Source organism: Nannospalax galili, unplaced genomic scaffold, assembly GCF_000622305.1.
Source record: "Nannospalax galili isolate Female #2095 unplaced genomic scaffold, S.galili_v1.0 scaffold543, whole genome shotgun sequence".
In the NCBI taxonomy this organism is placed as follows: Eukaryota; Metazoa; Chordata; class Mammalia; order Rodentia; family Spalacidae; genus Nannospalax; species Nannospalax galili.
This window is the reverse complement of record NW_008352270.1, coordinates 3,319,190-3,344,724: the sequence shown is the minus strand read 5'-3', so window position 1 is coordinate 3,344,724 and position 25,535 is coordinate 3,319,190. Positions and strand designations below refer to the sequence as shown.

General features: G+C 38.3%; 1 protein-coding gene across 10 annotated transcripts in view; it reads left to right on the top strand.

The window, feature by feature from the left end:
- Positions 1-25,535, top strand: part of Sdccag8 (serologically defined colon cancer antigen 8) — a 238,012-nt gene that overhangs the window by 48,206 nt on the left and 164,271 nt on the right. For all 10 annotated transcript variants that reach the window (XM_017802232.2, XM_029554103.1, XM_029554102.1 and 7 more), the window contains 4 exons: positions 1,562-1,700; positions 7,722-7,874; positions 16,088-16,222; positions 19,791-19,907. In XM_017802232.2, the coding sequence (XP_017657721.1) occupies positions 1,562-1,700; positions 7,722-7,874; positions 16,088-16,222; positions 19,791-19,907 (544 nt within the window). The remainder of the gene's footprint in view (positions 1-1,561; positions 1,701-7,721; positions 7,875-16,087; positions 16,223-19,790; positions 19,908-25,535) is intronic.

Genomic DNA, 25,535 nt, shown 5'->3' with positions numbered 1-25,535 from the left:
GCAAACAGTAAGCTTTTGTTTCAAACAATTTGAAGCTACAGTAGAAGAGTCAGTCTCTAACAAAGCACACAATGGCATGTGTAACAGACCATCATGTGTAACAGATCATCATGCCTGTTTTTGGTTTTGTTTTACTTTGTATGCATAGGAAGTTTATCACTTCACCTTTCTTTTTGATTTACTGGGTATTTTCATTTAGTGATAAGTTCAAAAATAACCTGAAAATTTGATATAAAATTTATTTTGAGCATTTATATGCCACAGTGTTTTGATATTCTGCTCACTTCTAACTCCTCAAAAGCAGCTTAGCTTAGGGGATGCCTGAGTAAGCTGAGGAGTGGGTGACTCTTGGCTGTGATCAAAAACCATAGACAAAGTTGGAAATGACCAAATTGTTCACTGATAAGACATTTTCAAGATAAATTGTGGCATTTTACTGAATACATTTCTTTTTATCTCTTCTAGTAAATATGTATTTTTGTTATAATATTATTGAATGAAAAGAGCATATTAGATGAGTATATATTGCATGAAACAATATATTGTAAAAATTTAAGTGTATTATATATATGTATATATACACACACACATACATGTACCAGATCATACACCAAAATGTTGAGTGATTTTTTTTTCTGTGTTGTAGGCTTTTTGTGAGTTTTCTTTTCCATCTATATATTTTGTGCTAAAAATTCTAAATAATTAAAAATTAGAATAGAAAGAAAGAAACAAACAAAAAAATGAAGCACCATGGGCAGATTTTGTTAATTTGAGTGTTTTATGTGAAACCAGAGGACTGGAGAGGGTCTATAGTCCTAGCCATTGAAATAGCAGGTTTGTTCATAAATAGCTCAGAGAATTTCATTGGAAGAGAAGGGCAAAGGGAGGCCTGTGAGAAGATAAAGAGGAAAGGCCTTACATCAACCCAAGCAACAGAAGAGAATCAGTGGCGTACCCCAAACCGTTCACTCCTGCCCCCTATTTTAAAAAGAGTATATGGATTCCAGTTGGGGGGCTATGGGAGGATGTAGGTGGGGATGGGGCTATAAAGATGATTCAGATTGTTTGAGATGTTCTGTATGAAATACAACAAAATTTAATAAAAACAAATTTTAAAAAAAGAGGAACTCTGGTTTCTCTTCAGAAGGTATGAATACTTTTTACTTAGTCCTTGCTTTAAAATGCTGTTCGGTTTCTGATGTGCAGTATCTGTCTTCTGTAGTTTGTTGCTTTTTCCTTTTAGCTCCCTTGCCTCGCTTTCTAACTAATTTGCTCTATTTGAGGCTTTTGCTCTGCAGCCCTATGTGTGCCAGCGCTTTCCACAAAAGCACATTGTCCAACGCAGATGTGGCCTTGCCACCAACGCCTCAGCCTTTCTGACAGTGCTGCCTGCCACTCACTGAGGGAGGACAGAGGGTCATTCTCTGGGCTGTTCTTAATAGGAGCTGTGCAGACTTTTGATGACCGTTCTGATACACACAAATGCTCTTCTTTCTCCTGCCTTATGAGTGCATGACCACATGATCACTTCTTGTTTTGGATGTTCTTTTTGTGCTGACAGGGAAAGGGATGACTTAATGTCTGCGCTAGTTTCTCTGAGGAGCAACTTGGCAGATGCACAACAGAGAGAAACCAGTGCCTATGAACAGGTGAAGCATGCGGTACAGATGACGGAAGAAGCCAATTTTGAAAAGACCAAGGCAAGTCGAATAGATGGGATGAAGACATGCATAGCCACTCCTTTTTCCTACGTATTTCTTTGGTTATTCTTCATAACTAAACTCTTTCCACATACCCAAAATAGACACCAATCTGTTAATGTTGACTTCTCAAAAGTTAAATAAATTTGCTATTTGGAGAATCCTTATTCCTCTCTCTGCAAATACTCTTGTTCTATCATCATTCAGAAATTGTAGTACAATATGGCAAAGTACTTTTAGAGATTTATATGCTTAATCTTTTTGTTTACTCAGAGTTTTCAGTGCTGTGAACGTCTTAACACCCATAGTTATTTGTCTGTGTTCATGTATAACTAAAGGCAAATGCTTTTCCTCTGCATGGAAGCATTTTCAGAACGTCTCAATATGCCAAAGTTAATCATTTATGTGTGTTCAGTAATGTCTTTAGTCATGAATTTGGATCCATGGTAAGCTAAATTAGACATACCTCACAATGAATAATAAAATGATAGTAGTTCATACTTTGTGATCACTGTTCCAAGCACTTTGAGTAACTGAAGGTTACTGTTTGTTGATTGATTGCTATATTTGAGGACCACACTTTAATTTATTATAGTGGCTGTATATTTTCCCTTGGCATGCTAGCCATACTTGAAGTGCTTAATGGCCACAGGTAGCGAGTGATGACTGTGGTGAGCAGTGTAGACAGAACAGGGCCTTTGTAGAGAGGTTACAGGGTGGCAGGTGTCTTCCCAGTGTGCACAGTGATTGGCCCTCATCTGAAGTATACTCAAACTAGAACTCTTTTGAGTGCTGGTATGACATGGAAAAAGTTTTGAAATTTTGTGGAACTGGAGAGATGCCTCAGCCATTAAGAGCATCTGCTCTTTGCAGAGGGCCTGTATTTGGTTCCTGGCACCCACATTGTAGCTAACGACCATCTGCAACTCCAGTTCCAGGGCATCTGACACCCTCTTCTGACCTCCACTGGCATTGTATGACACGGGTGCACTTACATATATGCAGACAATACACTCATTCACATAGAATAATAAATAAAATAAAATTTTTGAAATTTTAGATTATTTTGGATTTGTGACTTTTGGATTAGATGGGTGCTCAACTAGTAAAATCTATAGAAATAGTGCAACATCTGAAAAAAGTAAAATATGAAAGACTTCTGGCTAGATGTTTTGGCTAAGGGACACTTAACATAGTTACATCAGTATTTTGTTACAGTGCTAGATCTGCTCAGTCCTTTCTCAGGCATTGCCTGTCCATTTGTTTCTATCCAGTTTTGTAATCCTCCCAGACTAGTTGACTCTCAGTCATTACTAATCCATTACTAATGCTGCTTTGCCTTTGAAACAGGTCTTCTTTGACCCAACTTCCTCACATTTTCTCCTTTTGTTCTGGACTCTGTCTCTTGATATCATGACCCCAAACCTCCAGAGAGAGGAGGACCTCCTGCATTCACTCTCTCCCTGGCTATACTGGAAGAGCTGACATTCACTTCACTCCTCATTTTCAACCCCTTGTTTTGGAGCCTGCTTTTGGTAAACATTACTCTTTGAAATTAGGTTACACCCCTCTTGGAAATTTTCCTAGTCTTAATCAAGAGAAACTCAATCTAGAAGACATTCCTTAACAGTAAGGAAGGTGTAACAGCTGTAACATGCCTGCCCTTTCTTCACTCCATTTTATCTCCTCTCATTGCCCATAAAGTTTTCAAGATCCATGTTAGTATGCACAACACCAACCCAGGGTAGTCCCTCAATGCCTGCTTCTTTTCTCTTGTACTGCTATAACTCCCAAGTGAACTAGGATTTAAAATTCAGCCATTAGCTGAAAAAATAATAGAGAAAATAATAGAATGAAAAGAAGTGGTAGATTGGAGTATCATCCATATAAAGTGGTCCAGGAGCAGCAAGAAATGAAGGCCAAGAGAGTAGTTACAAGAGAAAGCATAATGTGCTCCTGTGGGGGTAAATGTGGAAAAGTGAATGCCAGGAAATATGGGCAACATGGGTATAGGACTCAGAGCTAGTGCTGAGTAATGTCTGTGTTTAAGGGCTGTGGAAAACCAGTTAAACTAAACCCAAAGGAAAACACAGAGCCATACAAAGAGGATCCACAAGAGTAAAATACCAGCTAAATCATGGGAAGAGGATGGTATTTTATGACAGGATAGCTAACACTTCCCCATCATCATCTTGGTAATAGCTCTAGCTTACAACCTTTAAAATACCTTCAGCGCTTCCCTCTACCGAACTACAATAGCCAGTCGTTTGCAATGCTCTGTCTCTGCAGAGTCCTCAGTTGAGCTGTGCCCACCTTTCCACTCCCATACAACGGTCCTGGCTCATATCTTCACATGGTCTTATGCAGTGTATGCAGACTGTTGCAGTAACCTTCTAATTGCTTTCTCTTGGGTTGCTTCCCGGCATCTTCTCCACTGTCTTAGGCAGTGTCCCCCTGGTCAAGAGCTCCCTCTTGAAATAGAAAAAAAGATAATCCTTTAGCATGACCTTCTCAGTCTTTCAGCCTGGCCTTACTCTATCTTTCACCACTCTCTTTTATATAGTTCCAGAAAGTGAACTGTAATTGAACATTTTCATGAATTTACTCAGCCAGTGCCAACCTCCTTGTATTCATCTGTGGAGTATATGGTCATCAGAAGCTCAGTGCAGGTAGCAGTCTTTGTAGAAGTTTTTTCCAGCCTTTTTTTGTTTGTTTGTTTGAATTAATCTACTGCTGCTCCTCTTCCTCCTCCCTCCCTCCCTTCCTCCCTCCCCTCCTCCTTTCGTCCCTCCCTCCCTCTTTCCCTTCCTCCCTTCCTTCCTCCCTCTGCTGCTGTATAAAGTTTTGGAGACTATTTACATTGCTGTCTCCACATAAAGACTATGAAAATCAAGTCTGTGATATTTAACATCTGTCTTCACATGACCATTTACATCTTAATTGCACAATTAATGTTTGTAGACTTGTAGTTGCTCGTTAGGTTTAAATATCAATGTGATGTTTTGTAACTAATGCTTTTTGAAATTTAATGGTGAAGAATGAGCAAGGCATTGTGTACTGTGAATGCAGCATTTTCACTGAATTAGTAATAATGAATACAAAGATTTCTTGCCAAGCAACTGACAAAATGAGGGCAGGTCTAGGAGCTTTTACCTCAAAACGTATTGAAACATACGAATTTTGCTTCTTTTTGAGACTATTAATAAGATAGAGAAGATAGCTATCATCTTACAACCCACTACTTTTAAATTACTGAGTTCGGCAGTATTTGTTCTTTAGTTTCTTGATGTTGCTTGCCCTCTAGTGTGCCTTTTGTGTATTGCATGCTTGGTAGAGGGAGGTGCTTTCTAGTGTGCCACATACTTATATTTACGGTGGCAGTGAAAGTGCCTGAAGTTTTTATAAGAAAATAAAAACATAATGTGAGAAGGTCATGGTGCCATTTGAGAGCTTTTTGAGACCGTGTCTTACTATGTAGACCAGGCTGGCCTGGATTCCCTATGTGAACCAGGCTGGCCTACAGCTAGTAGAGATCCTCTTGCTTCTCCTTGGATTAAAGGCATGGACCACTACGTTCAGCTTGCTAACTGATTTTAACCTGATCTCCCCATTCATTGCCAGTCTTAACACTTCGTCATCCTCACAGGGCTGGTGGGCTGTCAGCAGAGAGAGATGTCATCCAGTTCCCAAGCCAGGCTTTTGTTTATCTGATTTGCAGCTGCCTGCTCTGTGCTTTTCATCAAGCCGTCTCATCCTGCTGCCTGCCTTTTATCTTGTCAGGACCTTACCCTTCCTAGTCCCTGAACTGACTGGGGAGTAGTCTGAGGTCGGGTCTTCTCACGCTTCTTGTTCTTAGGGATGTTGACTCCTGAGTTTTTGTTCAATTAGAAATCTGTTTGGATATGTTGGTTTACAATCAATAGTCATTTTATTTATTCATACTGGTAGTAGTAAGTGTCAGCCAGAGTTACAGATAGTTTTTATTTCATCCGTGATTTTCACAAGCACAAATGCATTTTGAAGCACAGAATTCAATGATTTTTAATATTTAAGGCTCTGAGGAATTCAGTTATGGAAAAATTATACATTTTTATTTCTTTTAAAATGTAATTTAAAATTTCCTTTCTGAGGCATTCAACTAGGATTTAGCTTGGGGCTAGCTCCCCCAGAGGATCTTTTTTAGTCAAAATTATATTTGTTTTTGGTTAATCTGACACATTTGAAATTTGCCCTCATACTTTATGCCCAGGAACTCAGAAGCTTCCAGAACTGACAGTGAATGACTGCCTCCCAGATGAAGAAGGGAAAGTTCACACAGCCTAGCTATTTTCTGCCTATATTTAGCTCTCACCAGAGGGAAGCATAACTATGTCTAAAACCTGACAGTACACATTAAGATCCCTTCCCTCTCATTTCCAACAAATGCGAGTCCAGTTGATAATCAGGCATTCATAAGATACCATAGCTTCTTAATTTTATTGAGATTAAAAAAAATTGAATTATTTATATTTTATGTATGTGAGTATTTTGCCTGCAAGTATGTAAGTATACCTGTGTCATGCAATGCCTGTGGAGGTCAGATCCCCTGTAACTGGACTTAACAGTTGTTAGCTGCCATGTGTGTGCTGGGAAACAAACCCTGAACTCTGGGCCTTTGTAAGAACAGCTAGTCTCTTAACCACTAAGCCATTTCTCCAGCCCTGAAATCATTTTAGAATTGTGATTTTGAAGTCCTATTTTATTATTGAATATTACAGATAAAGATCACTATAGCCAGGCGTGGTGGCGCATGCCTTAATCCCAGCACCGGAAGGCAGAGGCAGGCGGATCTCTGAGTTCAAGGCCAGCCTGGTCTACATAGTGAGGTCCAGGACACCTGGCAGCTGGGGCTACAGGGACACCCTGTCTCAAAAAGACAAAAAAAAAAAGAAAGAAAGAAAAGATCACTATAAATATGGGCCAAATGAAATGAAATTATAGAGTTTTTATTTCTGGAAACACATAGTAGGAAACTTAGATTAAAGGATAATCATGAACCTTTTTTTTTTTAACATTCTGAATGCTTGCTTGTGTTGCAAGATGTCAATTCTAATAAAACTAGGTGGTAAAGTTTTGTGTACAAGAGGAATGAACTAGATCTTAGTTATATTTAAGGAAGTTGTATTAAAAGAGTGTTAAGAGCCGGGCATGGTGGCGCACGCTTTTACTCCCAGCACTTGGGAGGCAGAGGCAGGTGGATCTCTGTGAGTTCAAGGCCAGACTGGTCTACCTAGTGAGTTCCAGGACAGCTGGGGCTACAGGGAGACCCTGTCTCAAAAAGGCCAAAAAAAAAAAAAAAAAAAAAAATAGAGTGTTGAGATGCCTGTGTATAATAAAATGCAGTATTCCGCATCTCATGTAAAATGTTTACATTTAAGGGTGAGAAAAAAGACTCAGCAGTTAAGAACACTGGCTGGTCTTGCAGAGGACTTGGCAACTAACAACCAGCCGTAACTCCAGTTCCATGGGATCCAACACCCTTGTCTGGACTCTAGGGGCATTGCATACATGGTTGCACTTACATACATGCAAGCAAAACACTCATATACATAAAATAAATAAGTCCCTTCCAAAGTTTATATTCATCATTAAAATATTAAAATACTTTTATAATCATGAGAAAATGAGAAATCTGTAAACCATGTTTATTCCATGAAGTGCTACATGACATCATTAAAAATTACCAAGGCACTTGTCTTTTCTCAACTTCATTTTCAGATTCTGAGTGCTCTGTGGCACCATCAAGGCCAAACATTTCAATTCTCCAGTTGACTCAATACTATAAGCCTCAGCTGTGAAAATTGAAATATGTGAGCAGATGTAACTTTTAGGTACAACATTTTGACAGTATTGTTGTTAAACAGAGTCATCCAAATGGACTTTAAAATGAGTTTTAACCATCTTGAATAAAAGAAATGTATAACTGTCTCATTTTTCCCTGCTGTTTTCAAACTCCTAAACTCCTTTCTACTCTCCTGGCAGGCTTTAATCCAGTGTGAGCAGTTGAAGAATGAGCTGGAGAGGCAGACAGGAAGACTGGAAAAGGAACTTGCATCTCAGCAAGAAAAAAGGACTTTTGAGAAAGAGATGATAAAGAAAGAAATAGCAAAAGAAAGGGAAGATGCACAATCAAAGGTACTGTATTAGTTACTTTGTCACTGCTGTGATAGTTTTTCTGGCAGAAGTGACAGATAGTTACTTTACTTTTCTGGCAAAAGTGACAGATTAGTTACTTTGTCACTGCTGTGATAGTTTTTCTGGCAGAAGGGAGGAAAGATTCATTTTGGCTCACAGTTTCAGTCCATCCTGGTGGAGAAGGCACAGCAGTGTACAGCAATGGGAACATGTGGTGGAGGCTCCTCACGCCTTGACAAATGGGAAGCAGAGAGTGGGACTAGAAGTGGGGTGGGACCAGAACCTCAACACCTGCCCCTGCTGACCTCCTTCCACCAGCTAACTCCTGCTGCAAAGTTCCACAGCTTCCCCAAACAATGCCACCAGCCTGGGACCAAGTGTTAAAATGCATGAGCCTAAGGGGGACACTTCAGGTTCAAATAACAGGCACTGAAGACCTCAGCTTGTCATTCATCTTGCAAAAGAATGCTTCATTATGTCATTGATGACTCTCTAGGCTGCCATTTTGAGTGAACTTTACATTTTAAAACATTTATAACTAGTCAAGTTTCTTATAATACAGAGTTCATTAAAATATTCTGATTTTCCATATGTTCCTCAGTGAAACGTATTTCCTGATCTGTCCAAATAAAAGTCTAACACTACATTATGAAATTGTGAATTTACTTGAATGCCATCATTCTGTTTTATTTTTGACAGAAGAGTTCATGGGTTCTGAAGTTACCTAGATTTTGTTTCTACTTTAATCAGGGAGAAATGTTTCTGTACTTATCCCATATTAAGTGTGTAAAAGACACAAGAAACAGAGTAACTAAGAAAAAGATTACATACACAGTGTGAAATAAGTTCTGACAAATTACGTGAGGAAAAATAACCAGGTTAAAAATTGGAAGGGAGAAATTCAAGGCAAGGTGACCAACAGGTAGCATGAAGCTGGCCATATTGGAAGGACAGTATCCAAGAGTTGGATGGAATCCAGCTTTCCAATTGCTTCAGTAGAGTACAGTTGAACAAGAAGTGACCAAACAACTGTGTTACATGTTTAAAAAAGGCGATTTATATTTGTGCCCTAAATATTGTGTTATAATTATGCAATTTGAGATATATAATACAGATACAGCAAATATCTACCTAGTATCTATTGTGTGCAAAACTATGTGGGGGCCTAAGGATATAGATGAAGATTCTGCCTGGGGAACTTTAACTCTATGGGTAAACTGAGGCATTTACTATAAATCCTTTTGTCTTCATATCCCTGTGTAAAGAATTATGTATGTCAAAACTCTACTATAGTTCACTCTACCATATTTCTGTGCCCTGGATTGGTGGTCTCAGCTGCTCCAAATCGCATAGCACATGACAGCTCTGCAGAACTCTCTTCCCTGTCCTCCTGTCTCTCAGTGCTTTCTAGTAGTCCCCATGTATGCCTCTCTGCCTTTCAGTTTCAGCAGAGATTCATTGGAGGGACTAAAGATGTGGCAGTTATAGAACCAATGTGGGTCTTCTATAAAGCTTGAAGATTATGAAGCAATTGTTTCATAAATGAATTTTGGATTATTATTGTGCTCAAGATAGTACTAAAGCTTTGAAGGTTTGGTTTAGAGAACCATGAGAATATGGAACAGGGGTAGTCTAGGCAATCATGAAAGATCTTTTGTCAGATTTTGAAACAAGACCAAGAAAGGGGGAGGAATCACCAGGCGAAGAGTTGAGTTGAGGGAAGAAAATTTCATGCCCAAGAAAACTGCACAGCTATGATTGAAGCTGGAAAGCACTGTACTTTGTAGGAACTTAGAGAACACCCAGGTGGTTGAGTATAGGGAATGAGTGGTGGAATAGGGAGGGGAAGTGTTCAGACGTATATAAGGACCAGCTGGGGATTGCCCCTAAAATCTATTTGAGGTATTTTAAATTTCATCCAAAAAACGATGGAAGCCAGTGAATGACTTTACTTGGACAGCGTTGTAATGCTGTATATATTTGAGAAAAGTCATTGGACAGGCATTAGGATAGATGCCAGTAGCTCAAGTGGAAGTCCAAGGGGGACATGATGGCATTTTGATCCCAGTTTTTCAGTACTATTTCCAGACACTTTTATTCTCCCCAAGTTCCCTTGTCCTCAGCAGAGAAACTTACCTGATTTAAAAAACAAAACAAAACGAAACAAAACTGTGGTCACTGGGCGGCAGCCACTCCGCTCTCTACCTTCCCCTCACCTCCCCCATGCATGAACATTTACTTGCATCCCAACTCCATGAGAATGGGAAGGAACTCACCCTGATCTTTGTCCCTTCTCCTGTGCCCTTGCCCTTTGCCGACCTCAAGGAGCTCATTCCATTTCTTGCCTGCTGTCCTCTGAATCTTCAACCTTTGTTTTTCTATAATCTTTCTTGTCATCAGGAAAATACTACCAAATTTAGTCTTTCTTTGAATCTAATGTTATCAATCCTCACTGCACAAGAGCTTCTAAAAATCTCATGTCTAAACTGTATTCCAAACCTACTACATCACAATAGTGGAGGGGAAGATCCAGGTGTATTAAAGTTGCCCTGTGCTACCCAGGTTGGAAACCAGCTGGGAAATTCTCCCCTTACTGTCTTACCCAATTGAGAGTCTTCAAAGATCTGTCCATACATACTGTTTTTTTTTTTTTGCCGTCCATTTCCCCTCCAGTCCATTTCATGTAAACTCTGTGCTCACAGCCAATGAAATTAAATTGCAGCAACACCAAATACCTCTATATGCTATATTTACTTTAAATTTTCTTTAGTATCTATTATTTTTTAAAAATTTTAAAAATATATATTTTTTAATTTTATGTGTATGAGTGCATTGCCTGCATGTATGTTAGTGCACCAATGTAGTGCAGTGCCGCAGAGGTCAGAAGAGGGCTTCGGGTTCCCCTGGAACTGGACAGTTCAGTTCATAGCCACTATGTGGGTACTGGGAATCGAACCTGGGTCCTCTACAAGGGCAGTCAGTGCTCTTAACCACTGAGCCATCTCTCTAGCCCCAGTGTTTATTCTTCTTCAAAGGAACTTTTTCTGGATTTCTATGAATCTGTATTCTTTACTTGGGAGAGTGATGACGTGTGCCTTTGAGACAGCAAAGTGGGTGCGTTCAGAAAGCAGCATGAAGAAAGTCCAGAGTTGAGCAGAGAAGTTATATTCAGCTCTCTTTAGTACTCATCTCACTTTCATTCCATATCCGTGGTACTGATTCCTAAATATTTAATGCTCTGCGAGCTGCCAACCCCCTTGACTCTCTATCTTTTCTTCAGTTGCCCCAAACAGGAACAGAGTCATCCTTTTGTCATCCTTGTCTCCTTCCTCCCTTGCCCCCTATATTTCGTTGCCACTGAGTTTTAGAAGTTCAGGGCCTTGGTCCTTTTTATTGCCTGTCTCTCCATCCTGTTGTTACGCTGTTCTCACACTTGTGTGGTTTCTTCAGCCTCTTGTACCCTTGCTGCTAATCTCAACTTCTCATCTGTTCTTGAAACCACAGCTGGAATGATCTTTTTTAAAATGAACACCTCGGTGTGCCAGTTTCTTGCTTTACAGTTCTTTCATGTCTCATTGAAGCCTTGGATTCTATTAGAATTCTTTAGCAAAACATCAAGTCTCTCCATTATTCTTCCTCCTTGGCTCCCCTGTCTCATCTCCCTTCATTTTCTTCCTTGTATCCTTGCCACACTGACCTCCTTGTACTTCCCCAATTGATTAAACAGGCTAATTTGCCATAATATATTTTTAAATATAGTTCAGGATTTTCCCCGTCTAGAGGAATCTTCCTTTGTGGGTTTTGATCCTTCAGTATTTTTGATACAACTTTCTCCCAGAGCCTCCAAAAGTAGAATTGGGAGCCTCCCTGTGGGTTGCTATAACTCAGTTCATTGCAAACTCTTACTGGATTGTTGATCTCTCTAATTTTCTTTTAGTTCCTTGCATGTGTGTTGTGGCTTCCTTATTGCTTGATACAGTCCCCTCATATAACACATGCTCCTGTATATAGTTACTGAATGAATGTATGAATGACATACCAGAAGGGGAAAAATACAGAAGGCCTCATGCTATTGGAAAGGCAGAACTGAAAGACTGAGAATACAGAAGGTCAAAACTGATCCCTGTCTACAAAGGATCCTGGCCAACCTTGTGGACATGGTGTTTAACTGAACTTCAAAGAATAGGTAGGATTTAGAAACGCAGCATATGGGAAGGAAGAGACCTCTGTCCAATTGGAATAAGGCATGGCGGGAGGTGAAGTTGTGAACCAGGTATTGTATGTGAGGGAACACAGAATCAACAGCAAAAAATAGCTGTTCACACTTTGGGGAGGGAGTTGTTTAGTGGAAACTGTGTGCCTGACTCAATAGCTTTATGATATAAAAACATATTGATGAGAATTCCCTATTAGGAAGGTAAAAGAAAAGCTGAAATATACTGGTGTTAACAGCAGATGCATTCTTATGTAAGAGTCTCTCCCTGGTGATTATTTCAGGAGTGCAGGTGGCCCCTGGAATCCAGTGCATTTCAGAGAGTGATTCATTTTTCCCAAGTGGAGGAAACTTTGTCAGAGATTTGATCTCAGGTCTGTCCAAAGTACGGTTTTGAGAATAAGGAGCTGACTGGGTTCTAGCACCAGGTGCTGTTCTCCTCAAGTAGAGTGGCTTCAGAGAAAAGGGATGTAGGTGTGAATCAAGTTTGACCTTTCTGAGATCTTGACAATTTGTTTAATCTTCAGGAGTAAAGATTGCTTCAAGTACTTGACAGGATTAAATGAGATGATATTTTGAAAATATCATAATGCCTGCCTTATGGTGGACATTAAATAAAATTTAATCTGTTACTATTATCATTTTTATTTTTACAGACAGAATGGCCTAATTGGATAGCTTTCTTGTACCTACATGTTAGTAAAAACAGACTTACATATAAACTCTAGCTGTACCTTCTTTTTTTTTTTTTATCTTGAATGAATTTAGACAAGTAGCTTAGTTTTCTTAATCTCATTTCAGTAGAACTAAAAATCCAGTATAAGTAACCCAATTTCATATCAATCCAAATCTGATACAATTATTCTCTAAAGGAGTTAAATAGGGTATATAGATTGGAGAGCACAGGAATACACTCTAAGAGGGAAATGACTAACTTACCACAAGATTTTAAGGGCTAAGTTGGTTAAGTTAGTGCTACAACAGGTACCCCTGCTTTTCTAGCCATACAAACACTTAAGAGATTTAGATACATATATTCCTTCCCTCCTTCCCTTCCTCTCTCTCTCTCCTCCACTTGTGTGGGAAACTCCGGCAGAGCAGGTGCAGTCTGCCTGCTCATGTTTGCATCATCCTCCCATGAGCATTTCTTGCTGCGAGTTTGCCTGTTGCCTTCAGTAGTGTTCTTCATTGCAGTGAGCTGCTCAGGTTTGGTAGTTCATTCCACCATTCATCGTATGCTTATTTGATGACCCCCTGCAGTCCACACATTTTCTTAGTTGGTTCCCTTGACAATAGCCCATTGCTAGAATCCTTAATTTCTTTTATATCTTGTGTAAGAAGTACCACTTCATGCAGTATTCCATCCACAAGGATCTGCTTTGCAGACATTTCTATCAAGCCCTCCCAGCCTGGGTGTCCTTGTCTCTTCCTTGCCCCTGTCAAAGTTTAAAGGACTTACCTGATGTCAATGCCTTGGACATCCAGCAGTGTTGCAGCTGTCTGTGTTACTTCTGACTCTGCAACAGATGTGGATGGAGAAGCTCCTGCAGTGTAATGCTGACTTCCAGATGGTGGGCGTGGGGAGAAAAAAGAGTGACAAGAGGAGGGGGAGCCCCAGGAAGTGGTGACAGGAGGCAGCAGACAGGTAGTAAGGCAGAGGAGAGGGGTGATGGTTGACAGGGAGGGAGTCCTAACGAAGAGAGGGATTTGGTGTGTGCCTTGTCATAGAAACTGACTCAGGATTTATGGTCAGCAAAATAAATAGATGCATATTTATTTGAAAAGCTGTGCAGTGCAGTTTAACCATCAGTTTTATCTCCACGTAAGTATGTAATGTATGAGTTTTAATAGCTTCTCCTTAAGATTTCCTCTTGTTATATGGGTCCAGAGAGCATATAATTACATGTTTATGATATAGATCATCATGAACTTAAGTTCTTAAATTAAGGAAACTAAACTGATACTCTTGATTTCTTCTGTTTGTCTTCCTTTGACCTTTAATTTTAGGTTCAGATTGTAATGTGCACCAAGATGCTTTGTAGTTTGTTATTAGTGAAGCTAATTTTATGTGCAAATTAAATTTGTAGACAAACTTCTAATGTTCAGGACACAAATAACCATAAATCAAATTCACAGTTCTCCACAGTCTTCATAAAACTTAATTAATTCATTAGCCTAAATTAGAAAATATCCACCAGGACTCATTGCTTGCATGTGGTCAGGTTTATCTGTTACTCTAATTCAAAGGCAGACACCTGACTTGGTTCTATTGTTATAAAATTCTTAATTGACCAAAACTTTTATTCAGTGTTTATTTTTTAAAGTTTTCTTATTCTTACTATCATATACTGATTATGTATAATAATGGGTCTCATTATGACATTTTTATACATGCATGTTATGTATTCTGATCATATCCACCCAGTTATCCTGCTTGTCCCCCTCCTACTCCCATTATCTTTCTCTACCAACTAGTGTCCCTTCTATTTCATGTCTTTTATGTGTGTGTGTGCATGTGTTGTGTGCATGTGTGTGTACCTATGAGTTTAACTAGGGTTATTTTTTACCTCAAAATTTTAGTTATTTATTTCAACTACAGAACAGTTTATACATTCCAGGATACCATGGTCAATATCAAGGATCATTGTTTTTTTCCCCTCAAGTTCTTGTTTTAACAGCCAAAATAGGTATCATTATATCTTTTGTTCTCAGTTAAGGTAACATTCCTTCATTTTATTTTATTTTTTATTTTTTTTTATGTGTATGCGTGTATTGCCTGCATGTAGGTAAGTGCACCCGTGTTGTGCAGTACCCACGGAGGTCAGAAGAGGTGGTCGGATCCTCTGGGACTGGAGTTACAGACAGTTGTTAGCTGCCACGTGGGTGTTAGGATTCGAACCCAGGTCTTCTGCAAGAACAACCAGTGTTCTTAACCACTGAGCCATCTCTCCAGCCCTCATTCCTTCATTTTAAATATGTCAATTCAACTAAGAAATTACCCCAGAAAAGTTGGAGTCAATGGAACAGAGCAAAACCATGTACATCTAAGATCTAAAAAGTATTTTTAATCCTGAGGAGAAAAACTAGGCCCTGATAATATCCACAGACTTCCTCAGAAAAACCATTTATCCTAATTATTCACTCATCCATTCATGGAACAGTTGGTGCCTTTTAATGAACATGCCCTTGAGGAACTTCTAGTCAGAGAAACAAACGAGACAACTAAAAACAATGAAACACTGTTCTTAAGTTCCATGGCAGCAGTATACAGAGGCTGAGGGTGATGAGGTATATGTATTGAAGCTGTTGTAGGATTACCAGCTAGTGTGACTATCAGAATATTACCAACCAGTGTACATGGGCAGCAACATTGCGAACGTTAGCAGGTGCAAACTGCAGACACAGATGTTGCGGTGTGCATCAGCTGAGCACTGACCCTGAGGTGTGAAGGATGCCTGCTTTGTGCTGGGAACTGGAAGTCAGGGAAGGCACTCTGGAGGAAAGGAGATAGCAGCTTGTCTGAATCCTAACAGAAAATCTGGGGAGCACCAAATAATGGGAGGACAGGTGGGGTTTTCCAGCAAAATGAACTGTAGAGAGCACCTTTGCTGATCTGGAGGAAGGGAATCTCTCTAACGATACCCTCTCTAATTCTACCACTCTACTGTTTTATGCCTTCCAGGTGGGAATGAACCTTAGTGTTGCCCAATTCCTTCATGCCCCATCTGCAATGTACCCAGGGAAGTCTGCTCCATAACCTACCTGGGTGTCATTTTTGTTATCTCAAGGTTTGAACCTAACCTTGGATTTTACCACCTTTAATTTTTTCATAGCAAGTTTAGAGTCCAGTGGAATGAATGGAATGAGGGAAGTAGATATTCAAGTCAGGAGAGTAGCTGGAGAAGTAGAGAAGTGGACATACGGAATCTACAGAAACTGAGACTGAGTTAATTACATGCCTTTTTAATACTCATTTTGTCAAATACTCTTTCTCTTACAGATTTTGGTCCTGTCTCAGAATATTGCCCAACTGGAGGCCAAGGTTGAAAAGGTTTCAAGGGAGAAGATTTCAGCTGTTAGTCAACTAGAGGAAATTCAAAATCAGCTTACTTCTCAGGAAGTGGATGTCACAAAGGTACAGATTTTGTTTAATAATTATTTAAGTGCATATTCTCTTTGAAAACATTTTTAAAAATTTTTATTATCATATGGATGTGTGATTGATGTGTGTGTGTGTGTGTGTGTGTGCGCACGCGCTCATGCACGCATGTGTGCAGGCACACATGTGCCGTGCTATGATGCTCATGTGGAGGTCAGAGGACAACTTTTAAGAGTCAGTTCTCATGCCAGGCGTGGTGGCACATGCCTTAATCCCAGTGCTTGGGAGGCAGAGGCATGTGGATCTCTGTGTTTGAGCAGCCTGGTCTACATAGTGAGCTCCAGGCCAGCTGGGGCTACAGGAAGACCCTGTCCAAAAAAGATTTAAAAAAAAAAAAAAAAGTTCTCTCATTCCACTGTGGGCTTTAAGTCATGTTTTCAGGTTTATGTAGTAAGTACCTTTACCCTCTGAGCCACCTCACCCTCCTTGAACATGTTTTTCTCAATGTACAAAACTCTTAGTGTCATTGGGAAGAAGTTAGGAATAGAAAAGTCTTATTACTTCAAGGTAGTAAAAGTCAACTTAATGAGTCACCTAACAAACATTACTACATGCATCCCCTCTGCTTGTACTGCAAATTCAAAGATAATTTATACCTAAATAATTAGTTGATAAAGACAGGCTTGTAAGTAGGAGTTATGTTACTTTTATTGTTGCATATTTAACAAAACTTACATTTCTAAATTAACGAGGAATGAGTTTCCCCCATAGAAGGCATAAGATTGGTCTTCCCAATAATTGTTAAAGGCATGCATTTACAACTTGAAAAGTGCTCATGGCGTAAATATTTTTCTTCCTCCCACTTCTGTTTCAGATCTGCTTCTAAAACCAGTATTATATTAGCACAAATTCTTGTTTACTTGGTATTTAAGTTTATATATTAAAATACTGTGGCACTTATGTTTTGGCTGTTGTGTACCTTACTTGTGAAGCAAGAACTAAAACATTTAGTGGTCTTAACTGACTGAGGTTTCTATGTAAGAGCCCTGTTTTCAGAAATATTAGTTCATCTAGATTTTGAAGTCAACCACTTTAAAAGTAAGAATCGGAATAGGGCATACATAATATACAAATGAAATCAATTTATTATTTATCTACCACTACATGCACAGATAATCTTCATGATATTAAAACCCATATTTTTCTTAAATTTTGATACATTTTATGTCTTTGTTTTATAATTCAATAATTGTAATTAATTTTAACTTTTACATTACAGGAAGAGCTATTACTTTCTTTTGTTTTCAACTCCTAAGTCTCCTCTTACTTTCTAAAATTCAAACTAGATTATGAAGAAATGTAAGAAGCTTCTGTTTGCTGGCGTGCCTGATGTGTTTGTGAGGAGATGGGATAGAGTGGGTGCAGAGGAAGAAAATGTATAACAGATACAGGGGAAACCTGTGGTGATGGCTCACTGCTCATATTAGGGAGACAGCTTTGAAGTATAGCGATGCAGTAGAACTATCTGAAGGACCCGAGCATCAGAAGAGTGATGGATCAGACTAAATGACTTTGAAATTGCTTCTGAGATAATATTCCTGAGATAATAGTTGTGGCTCAGTTTAGTGCCTTAATTTTAGATAAAATTTAAGTATTACAAATAGTGAAAAAAGAGTTGAAAGTACTAAAACCAGTGAAATTTAAAATTAAAATTAAGGAATTAAAATAATTTTAAAGGACTCGACACTTAGACATTTACTCTGTGATAAATTTGGGTAACACTTGTTCCTAATCGTGGTTGTATGATTGTTTTCTGACGTCATACATCTGAGATTATTCTACTTCATTCATAAACCTACTTAAGCCAAACAGATTCAAATAATAGAGAATTGTATTTTCTGTTACTCTTCAATTTTATTTAACTTTAAAGATTTTTGTAATTTATAATTTTTTGAGTGGAAAAATCTATTCTCACACATTGCAGATGAATTTCTAATAGATTTTTCTATGTGTAATTTTTTTCTTGTTCTGCTTTCTGAGTGCCACTGAGGAGAAGCATACTGACTTTTGTGTCTCTCTTCTGACTATAACTTTTAAACTTCAATTCTTTTATTTCTTTAGTTTTTTATTTGAACAAATGAAGACATATAGGTTTTATACTTTAATATTTCAATACCCCAGTAATGATGAAACTAATACTAAAGTTTCCCAAGTCATCGTTTTTTAAAAAGATTTATCTATTTTTATTTTATGTGTATGAGTGTTTTGCCTGCATGTACGTAAGTGTACCATGTGTGCCTAGTACCGATGGAGGCCAAAAGAGGGCATTGGATCCCCTGGAACTGGAGTTATGGATGTTTGTTAGCTGCCATGTAGGTGCTGGGGACTGAACCTGGGTCCTCCATAAGAGTGGCCAGTGCTCTTACACACTGAGCCTTCTGTCTCAGCCCTCTGAAGTCATTATTTTTGAAGAAATACCAAAATTCAAAGTTGCATGCAAGAATAGCCATTAAATAATACGTGATCATTTAAAATTACATTTGTAAGTGTAAATTGGAAAAAGACAGGTTTAACCCATTTCTGCAGGTTCTCAGTTATCTCAAAAGTCTATTTAGATTTTTCTGATAATCGTATTTCCTAAATACATTTCTTTGAGTGCAAAGACCCAGATTAGAGGAAAAAGGCAAATTGCAAATAGACTGTTTCACTACACTTTTAAGATACTATGTGTATCAATTATTTTATGGCATATTATAATTATTTCAGTTTGAATGCATATTTACCTTTGGTGTAGAAGACTACAGTTATAATTGTAGAGTGTGCTTGAAACCTGTCTGCAACTTTTCCAGAAGATATTCTATAAGTTTTAAGTAGAATTGCATACCTATTATAATAAGATTGATGGTACATGCAAGGCTTGCATTGAATACTGGTGTTATATGCCTGAATATCAATAATAGAGTTTGTTAGCAGTGAAAAAAATCATTATAAATTTCCTTAAAAGCTTAACTGATGAAAAATTTAAAGACATTTTAAATATAGAGAATAACCATATAAGTGAATAATAACATACTTAAATGTTTTAATTACTAATTTTAGTAGTAATTATCTAGTAGAATTTTTGGTAGTACCTTTGGTTGATAATATTCAATTTAAACATTTTATATGAGATAGTCCTGAAACAGTACTTTCAGGTTTTTAGTTATGCATTTAATTATTTTGTTGGTTTTTACATCAATTGACTGATTGATTATGTATGTGTATCGAAGTACACGCTGTGCTCTGGTACTTGTGGCGGTCAGAGGACAACTTGTAGGAGTTGGTTCTCTCCTTCGGTTTGGGTTTGTTGTCAGTCTTGGAAGCAAGCATTGTTACCTACTGAGCCATGCCGCTGACCCAGCATTTTGTTACTATAATTTGAGATTATTAAACTCAGTAATTCTTCATATTGCATCCAAATCTTAAATCATATTGAATATTCTGATAGTCTTAGAAAAATCTTGTATTTTATCTGTATGCCCTCTAGGGGGCACCAAGAGACCTAATTGCAGGCATTGCCTGGCAGATTCCAGAGGCTATTGATCTTGTTTTTACAATCTAACAGGTGTGTGGAGAAATGCGCTTTCAGTTGAATAAAACCAAAATGGAGAAGGATGAGGCAGAAAAGGAGCACAGAGAATACAGATCAAAATCTAAAAGGGATCTTGAAAGTAAAGATCAGGTAAGAGGTAACACTAGTACAAACAGCAGTTAAGGGATTCATAACACTTTCTGGACTTGATGTGGTTTTAGCCCTAAGTTATTTATTTCTGTTATATTGCTTCTAATTAATGTAAGGCTCTAGTTTATACTATTAAAAGAATTTCATTTATAGTTGCCTGACATGAAGTGGTGAGAATACAACTGCTTGCATATGAAATTCCAATTTGACAGTTCATAAATATACATTTGGATTTGTGTATCTATTACTTAGAAAAGTTAAAAAATGTTCTAATGCACAGTTTGAACCTAAAATATACGTACATAAAGTTCTTGAAAGATGCCAACTTGCATCCAATTTTAAATGAAAAACTTTAAAATTTGTAAGATGAGATGAGTTGATATGTAAATATGTCAATCAAATTGATTGTTGGCAGAGTGAAACCAGCTTTAGCTAAGATAGCCATGAATATGTTTCCTCAGGAAGCCTACATACAGTGAGATTAGAAATGTTAGGGAAAGTGATGCTTGCTTCAATTTCAGTTTGAACAGATGTTTTATGTTATAATTCTGTTGAGATTGTGTAGATACTCCAACTTTAATTGACTATACAGGGAAAGATTTTTTAAAGAAAAAGTTAAAGCAAGTTAACTTGATTTTTTTTTTAATTCTGTGTTATAGTACAGGCCACTGAAGGCTTGCATTCTTGATATCCAAGGAAATCAGATTGTTTATTCATTAAAGTAATAAGACTAAGTTCTTAGTATCAATAATTTGAAGATATCCATACACTTTAGAAATAAATAGCTCCAATTAATTTAAAAACATATTTCCATTCAAAGCTTTTCTGTCATATTATTCAACATATTTTCCCTTTCAACTCAATTAACTGTTGATGACAAATGACATAAAGACTATTGGGAAAAGTATCAAACAGGAAAGTGCTAATGAAATTTAGTGCAAAAAGTTTTCAAATCATGACTGAAATCCTTAATACTAAATTAGAAGTCAGGCAACCAGAATACAGTGTTGCTTTTTGAATTGCTATCTGAAAACTTTCTAATGAGCTTTACATTTTAGAAGATTTTTCATTTTTAACATGTACAGATTTTATTTCCTCCAGTTGGGGGCATAGCTGATAGTGGAATGGAAAAAGCCTTTCTGTCAGGGAATGAGAGCCTGCTAAGTGAAGCACAGCGAACTTGCTTCTTTCTGATGCGGTAGGTTTTGAGAGTTGTGTCGGTGTACTCAGTGGCTATACTCTATGCCGTTTGTATTGTTACACAACACTCTGTATGCATAATATTTTGCAGTGACAGAATACAGAAGCAAAGAGCCTTAGAGTTATTTTAAATTACATTCCATCATTTTAGAAGTAAAAACACTACAGTAACAAAGAGTATAATAGTATTTGTGAATAACCTATTTTAAAAGCATTCATCTTTGTTTTTTCATATACTCTTTTTCTTTTTAGTCATCCTACAGTGGTGTATAAAGGCTAATGTTGAAAAATCAGTTGGAGTAGTTTTCCTTTGAAAATATTTCCTGATAGAGTAAAATATTAAGTTTTTAATAATGCTTTTTATTGATGCATTTTCAGATAGAGATGTGCCTTTTGGGGAGGTCATAGCTGTTAAGAATAAACCTGTGAAGGGTTAGATGTTTGTTATGTGATGTGCTTGTTACCATATTTCCTTAATGTGAGGAAATCTTATAAGTACTCTTTGTAACTATTTTGTATTGAACAGACAGTTCAGAAAGAAAGTCGTGGCATCTCATTGCATGGGCAATTTGGAGTAGCAAAGCAGCAATTGTTCTTTGGTTTTTTCAGCCATGACCTGACCTTCTGTTGTAAGACCAAAGAGCTGTTTAGCTTGGCCACCATCTGTACCCAGGAGAGAAATTTACATTTAACTTTGGAAAGCTGGACATGTTGAGCATTTATCTGAAATACCTACAATACTATAAAGCATATTTAATTTTTAAGTGTTATATGCCATATACTCATCATAATCTGAAGACTGTCTCTTGTTTTGCAAGCAAGTGTTCCCTGTAATGTAGTCATTTTGTTCATATTTTAGCTAATCTGGCCTCATGATACAATTTTAAAGTAGGTGGGAAACTGTGAGATTGGAATGTGGGGAGAACAAGAGCTTCTTTGATGTATACAAAAACAGGGCAAATGGTTGAGCCAGAATGATTTTCCTTGTGACCTGAGCCTTGACTCTGGCATAATTAGAGAGAAAGGCTAGAGCGGGGCAATGGCAGTCTCTTCCTCCCACTCTCTTTTCTTTCTATGCTGTGTCAGGACCTATGGGTGAATTATCCTTCCAGTCAACTCCTTTGCATGTCTCCAGCGTAGAGAACTGCTGTCTGCCTCGAGATGCTTCTACACAAGAAAAACAAAAGGCATTTGATATGGAGACTGAGAAGCTTGTGCCTTAATTTTTATTAGAATTTTTTTTGTAGTCTACAGGTACACACATACACATACATGAAAATACATGGAAGATCATGAGAATTTAAAACGTGAGGGCAAGGGGAATATTATCATGAACCTCTGCATCCATCACTCAGCTTCGCTTTGCCAGTCCTACTCCACCTAGTTCACAGCTTTTCTCTTAACTTCATCTTCATTGTTTTCTTTTTCTTTCCCATCTTCTCATTTTCGAATTCTTCTTTCTCATCCTCTTCTTCTGTCTCTTCTCCTTTTGCAGAAATATTCCAAGCAGATCTCAGATATTACATTTATTATTTTGTCTACAAAGAGTTTGATGTGCATGTGTGAAGGAAAATTTTATATTATTATATCACCCCACCAAACAATATTAACAATGATAATTAATGGCAAATAATGTCCAGCCCATGTTCACATTTTTTTATCTCAAAAATGTTTTGCAGTTGATTTATTCTGATATGCAAAACAGGTGTGTCTTTGTATATTCAAATGCTACAGTACTAGCCTCCTTAAAAGGAATGTTTAGTAAAATTGTTGACTTTCTGTGTTGTCTATTAAGTTTCACACAGAATGTTTTGATTGTGCTTTGTACTTCTAAAGTGGCTCATCATTCTACAGAAGTCTGTCTTCATCCTCTGCACACTGTTTGAGAATGCAGCTACCATGCAGCATTGCTTCACATCATATTTCAGAGAAGGCCATAGACTGAAATGCAACATACAGCATTTCAGAACCTTATGCAAGATTTAGGGTTCGGGAAACCCTGGCCTTGCAGGGGTTAGCTGACTTGAAATGAGGGCTACATCTTTGAAATTTCTGTGTTAACCATTGATCAGGACCCAGTGCAAATGAAAACAGGAATGTTCAGAAAGGAGGAAAGTGATGTTAATAGAAAACTTTTCTTTTTGTCTTTTCTTTATTCTCTAGTTCCCCTTGTCCTTTCTCCTTCTTCCCTCCCTCCCTCCTCCTCCCTCTCCTCCTTCTCTCCTCTGTCATAGTGTTTTTTCTTTGTTGTTTGATTTGGGACTATCTATAGCAGGATGATACACATGAGGGGTATAGATCCACACAGGTAACTATAACTGAGGGTGCATGTGCAATCCATCAGCTTTTAAGTTCTCCTTTTTTATGTGTGTGCATATATGTATGTATGCATGTTCATGTATGTGTACATGTATGTGGAAGCCAGAAGTGTCATCCTCAGAAATGTTTGTCTACCTCCTTTAACACAGGGTCTCTCATTGGCCTGGAATTCAACATTTAGGCTGGACTGGCTAGCCAGCAAGTCCTATGGATCCTCCTGTCTCCACTTCACTAGTGCTGGGTTTACAAATGCCTGCCATGCCTGGCATTTTTCTGTGGGTTCTGAAAATCAAACTCGGGGACTCATGCTTGCATGACAAGTGTTTTATAGACTGAGCACCTCCCTAAGAACCCTAACTTCTCTCTTCTAGGCACCATGCTCCATTAGGTTCTGTGAGTCAGTCTCCTTCATCCTAAGGAGGACAGATAGACAGCCTCCAAGACTGTAGCCTCCACACCTGGACACATTTTGTTCATGGATAAGGAGCAGGCAAAAGACCTCATACTTATTCCATTTAGAGTGCTGCAAGCCTGGGGCAGGGACGGTCACCTCCACATCCTGTCCTGACATATCACATGTATACACACATCCAGGTAGCCAGGGGCATAGGACAACTCCATAATACAAGCTTCCCCCACTAACAAGACCTGTTCCACCCTGGGTGGAGGTCACAGCAGTAGCGAGGTTTGGACTGGAAAGAGGAAGCTGGAGGGGAGCACCTCTTTTGAAGTGCTCCAAGGCTGTAGTTAAGCAAGGGAAAGTTCACACAGGAGAATCAAAGTTCCATTGTCTCATCAGACTGTGCTGACAAACCAGTCTCAAGATAGAAATCATTAAGAATTTGAAAATATGATCACAGAGCCATAAGCTAGGCCCTCTGTTTTCTTTTTAGTCTCGTGCGATAAGGTACACCATGTAGCCCAGGCTGGTCTGGAATTTGCTGGTTGCCATACTGCTCTCAAACTGATCACCCTCAGCTGCAAGAACTTTCTAAACAGTGCCTATAGGACTACACTGATCACATGCCTGAGAAACTGCTACTGCTGCTTTCCTGCTACAAGAACAGGTTGAGTGGGACTGGAGATATGGCCCAGTGGTTAAGAGCACACACTGCTTTTGCAGGGGACCCAGGTTCAGTTGTAAGTACCCATGTCAGACAGCTCACAACCACCTATCACTCCAGCTCCAGGGGATCAGATGCCTGTGCCTTCCACATGTACAAGCACTCATGTGCACATACCCACACACAAGTACAACACATAATTAAAAATAATAAATCTTTAAAAATAAAAGCATAGCTGAGGAGGTATGGCAGAGATATTATAGCCCGTAAAGCCCAAATATTATCATTATTATCTAACCCTCTGTTGAAGAGTTTCCCATCCCCTCCCCTTGGTATGGAGATAGTTTCTTTTTGTATTTATCTATCATTTTTATTATGTGTGTGAGTATATTGCCTGCATGTATGTGAATGCACCTGTGTTGTACAATGCCGCAGAGATCAGAAGAGGGCTTCAGATTCCCCTGGAACTGGAGTCAAGGATGGTTCGTAGCCGCCATGTGGATGCTGGGACTCGAACCCAACAGCAGGAGCAGTCAGTGCTTTTAACCACTGAGCTATCTCTCCAGGCTCATGATAGACAGTTTCTTATGCTTTGCTGAAGAGCATCAACATCATTTATAATTTATTATAACTTGCTAGTTTTAAAATATTTGCAGTATAGTGAATATGCCACATCCGCTGTCTCTGAATCAGCTAATAGCATTGCCCGGTGAGTACAGACAGCTGCCTGTCCATGTTTTAGTAGAGACACATGGCTTAGATGATAGTATAAATACTGCATTAGTTTTTATTTTCAACTTAGTTTTTAGGTTAGTATCAATTTTATTTTTCAGAAGAAAGCTGATATAGATTTTTAAACTTGTATTGCATCCAATATAACTTTGGAGTGGTAGTTACTATTGAGTACGAAGCATAAACCGATCAGAAAATTTACTTGGAAAATTAGGGCTAAAAAGGGCTTTAGAGTTGCTCATCTCTTCATCAGGATGATTCAACACTTCAGTACTGAAATTATGCATGTAGTGTATCAACACAGGAATTATTG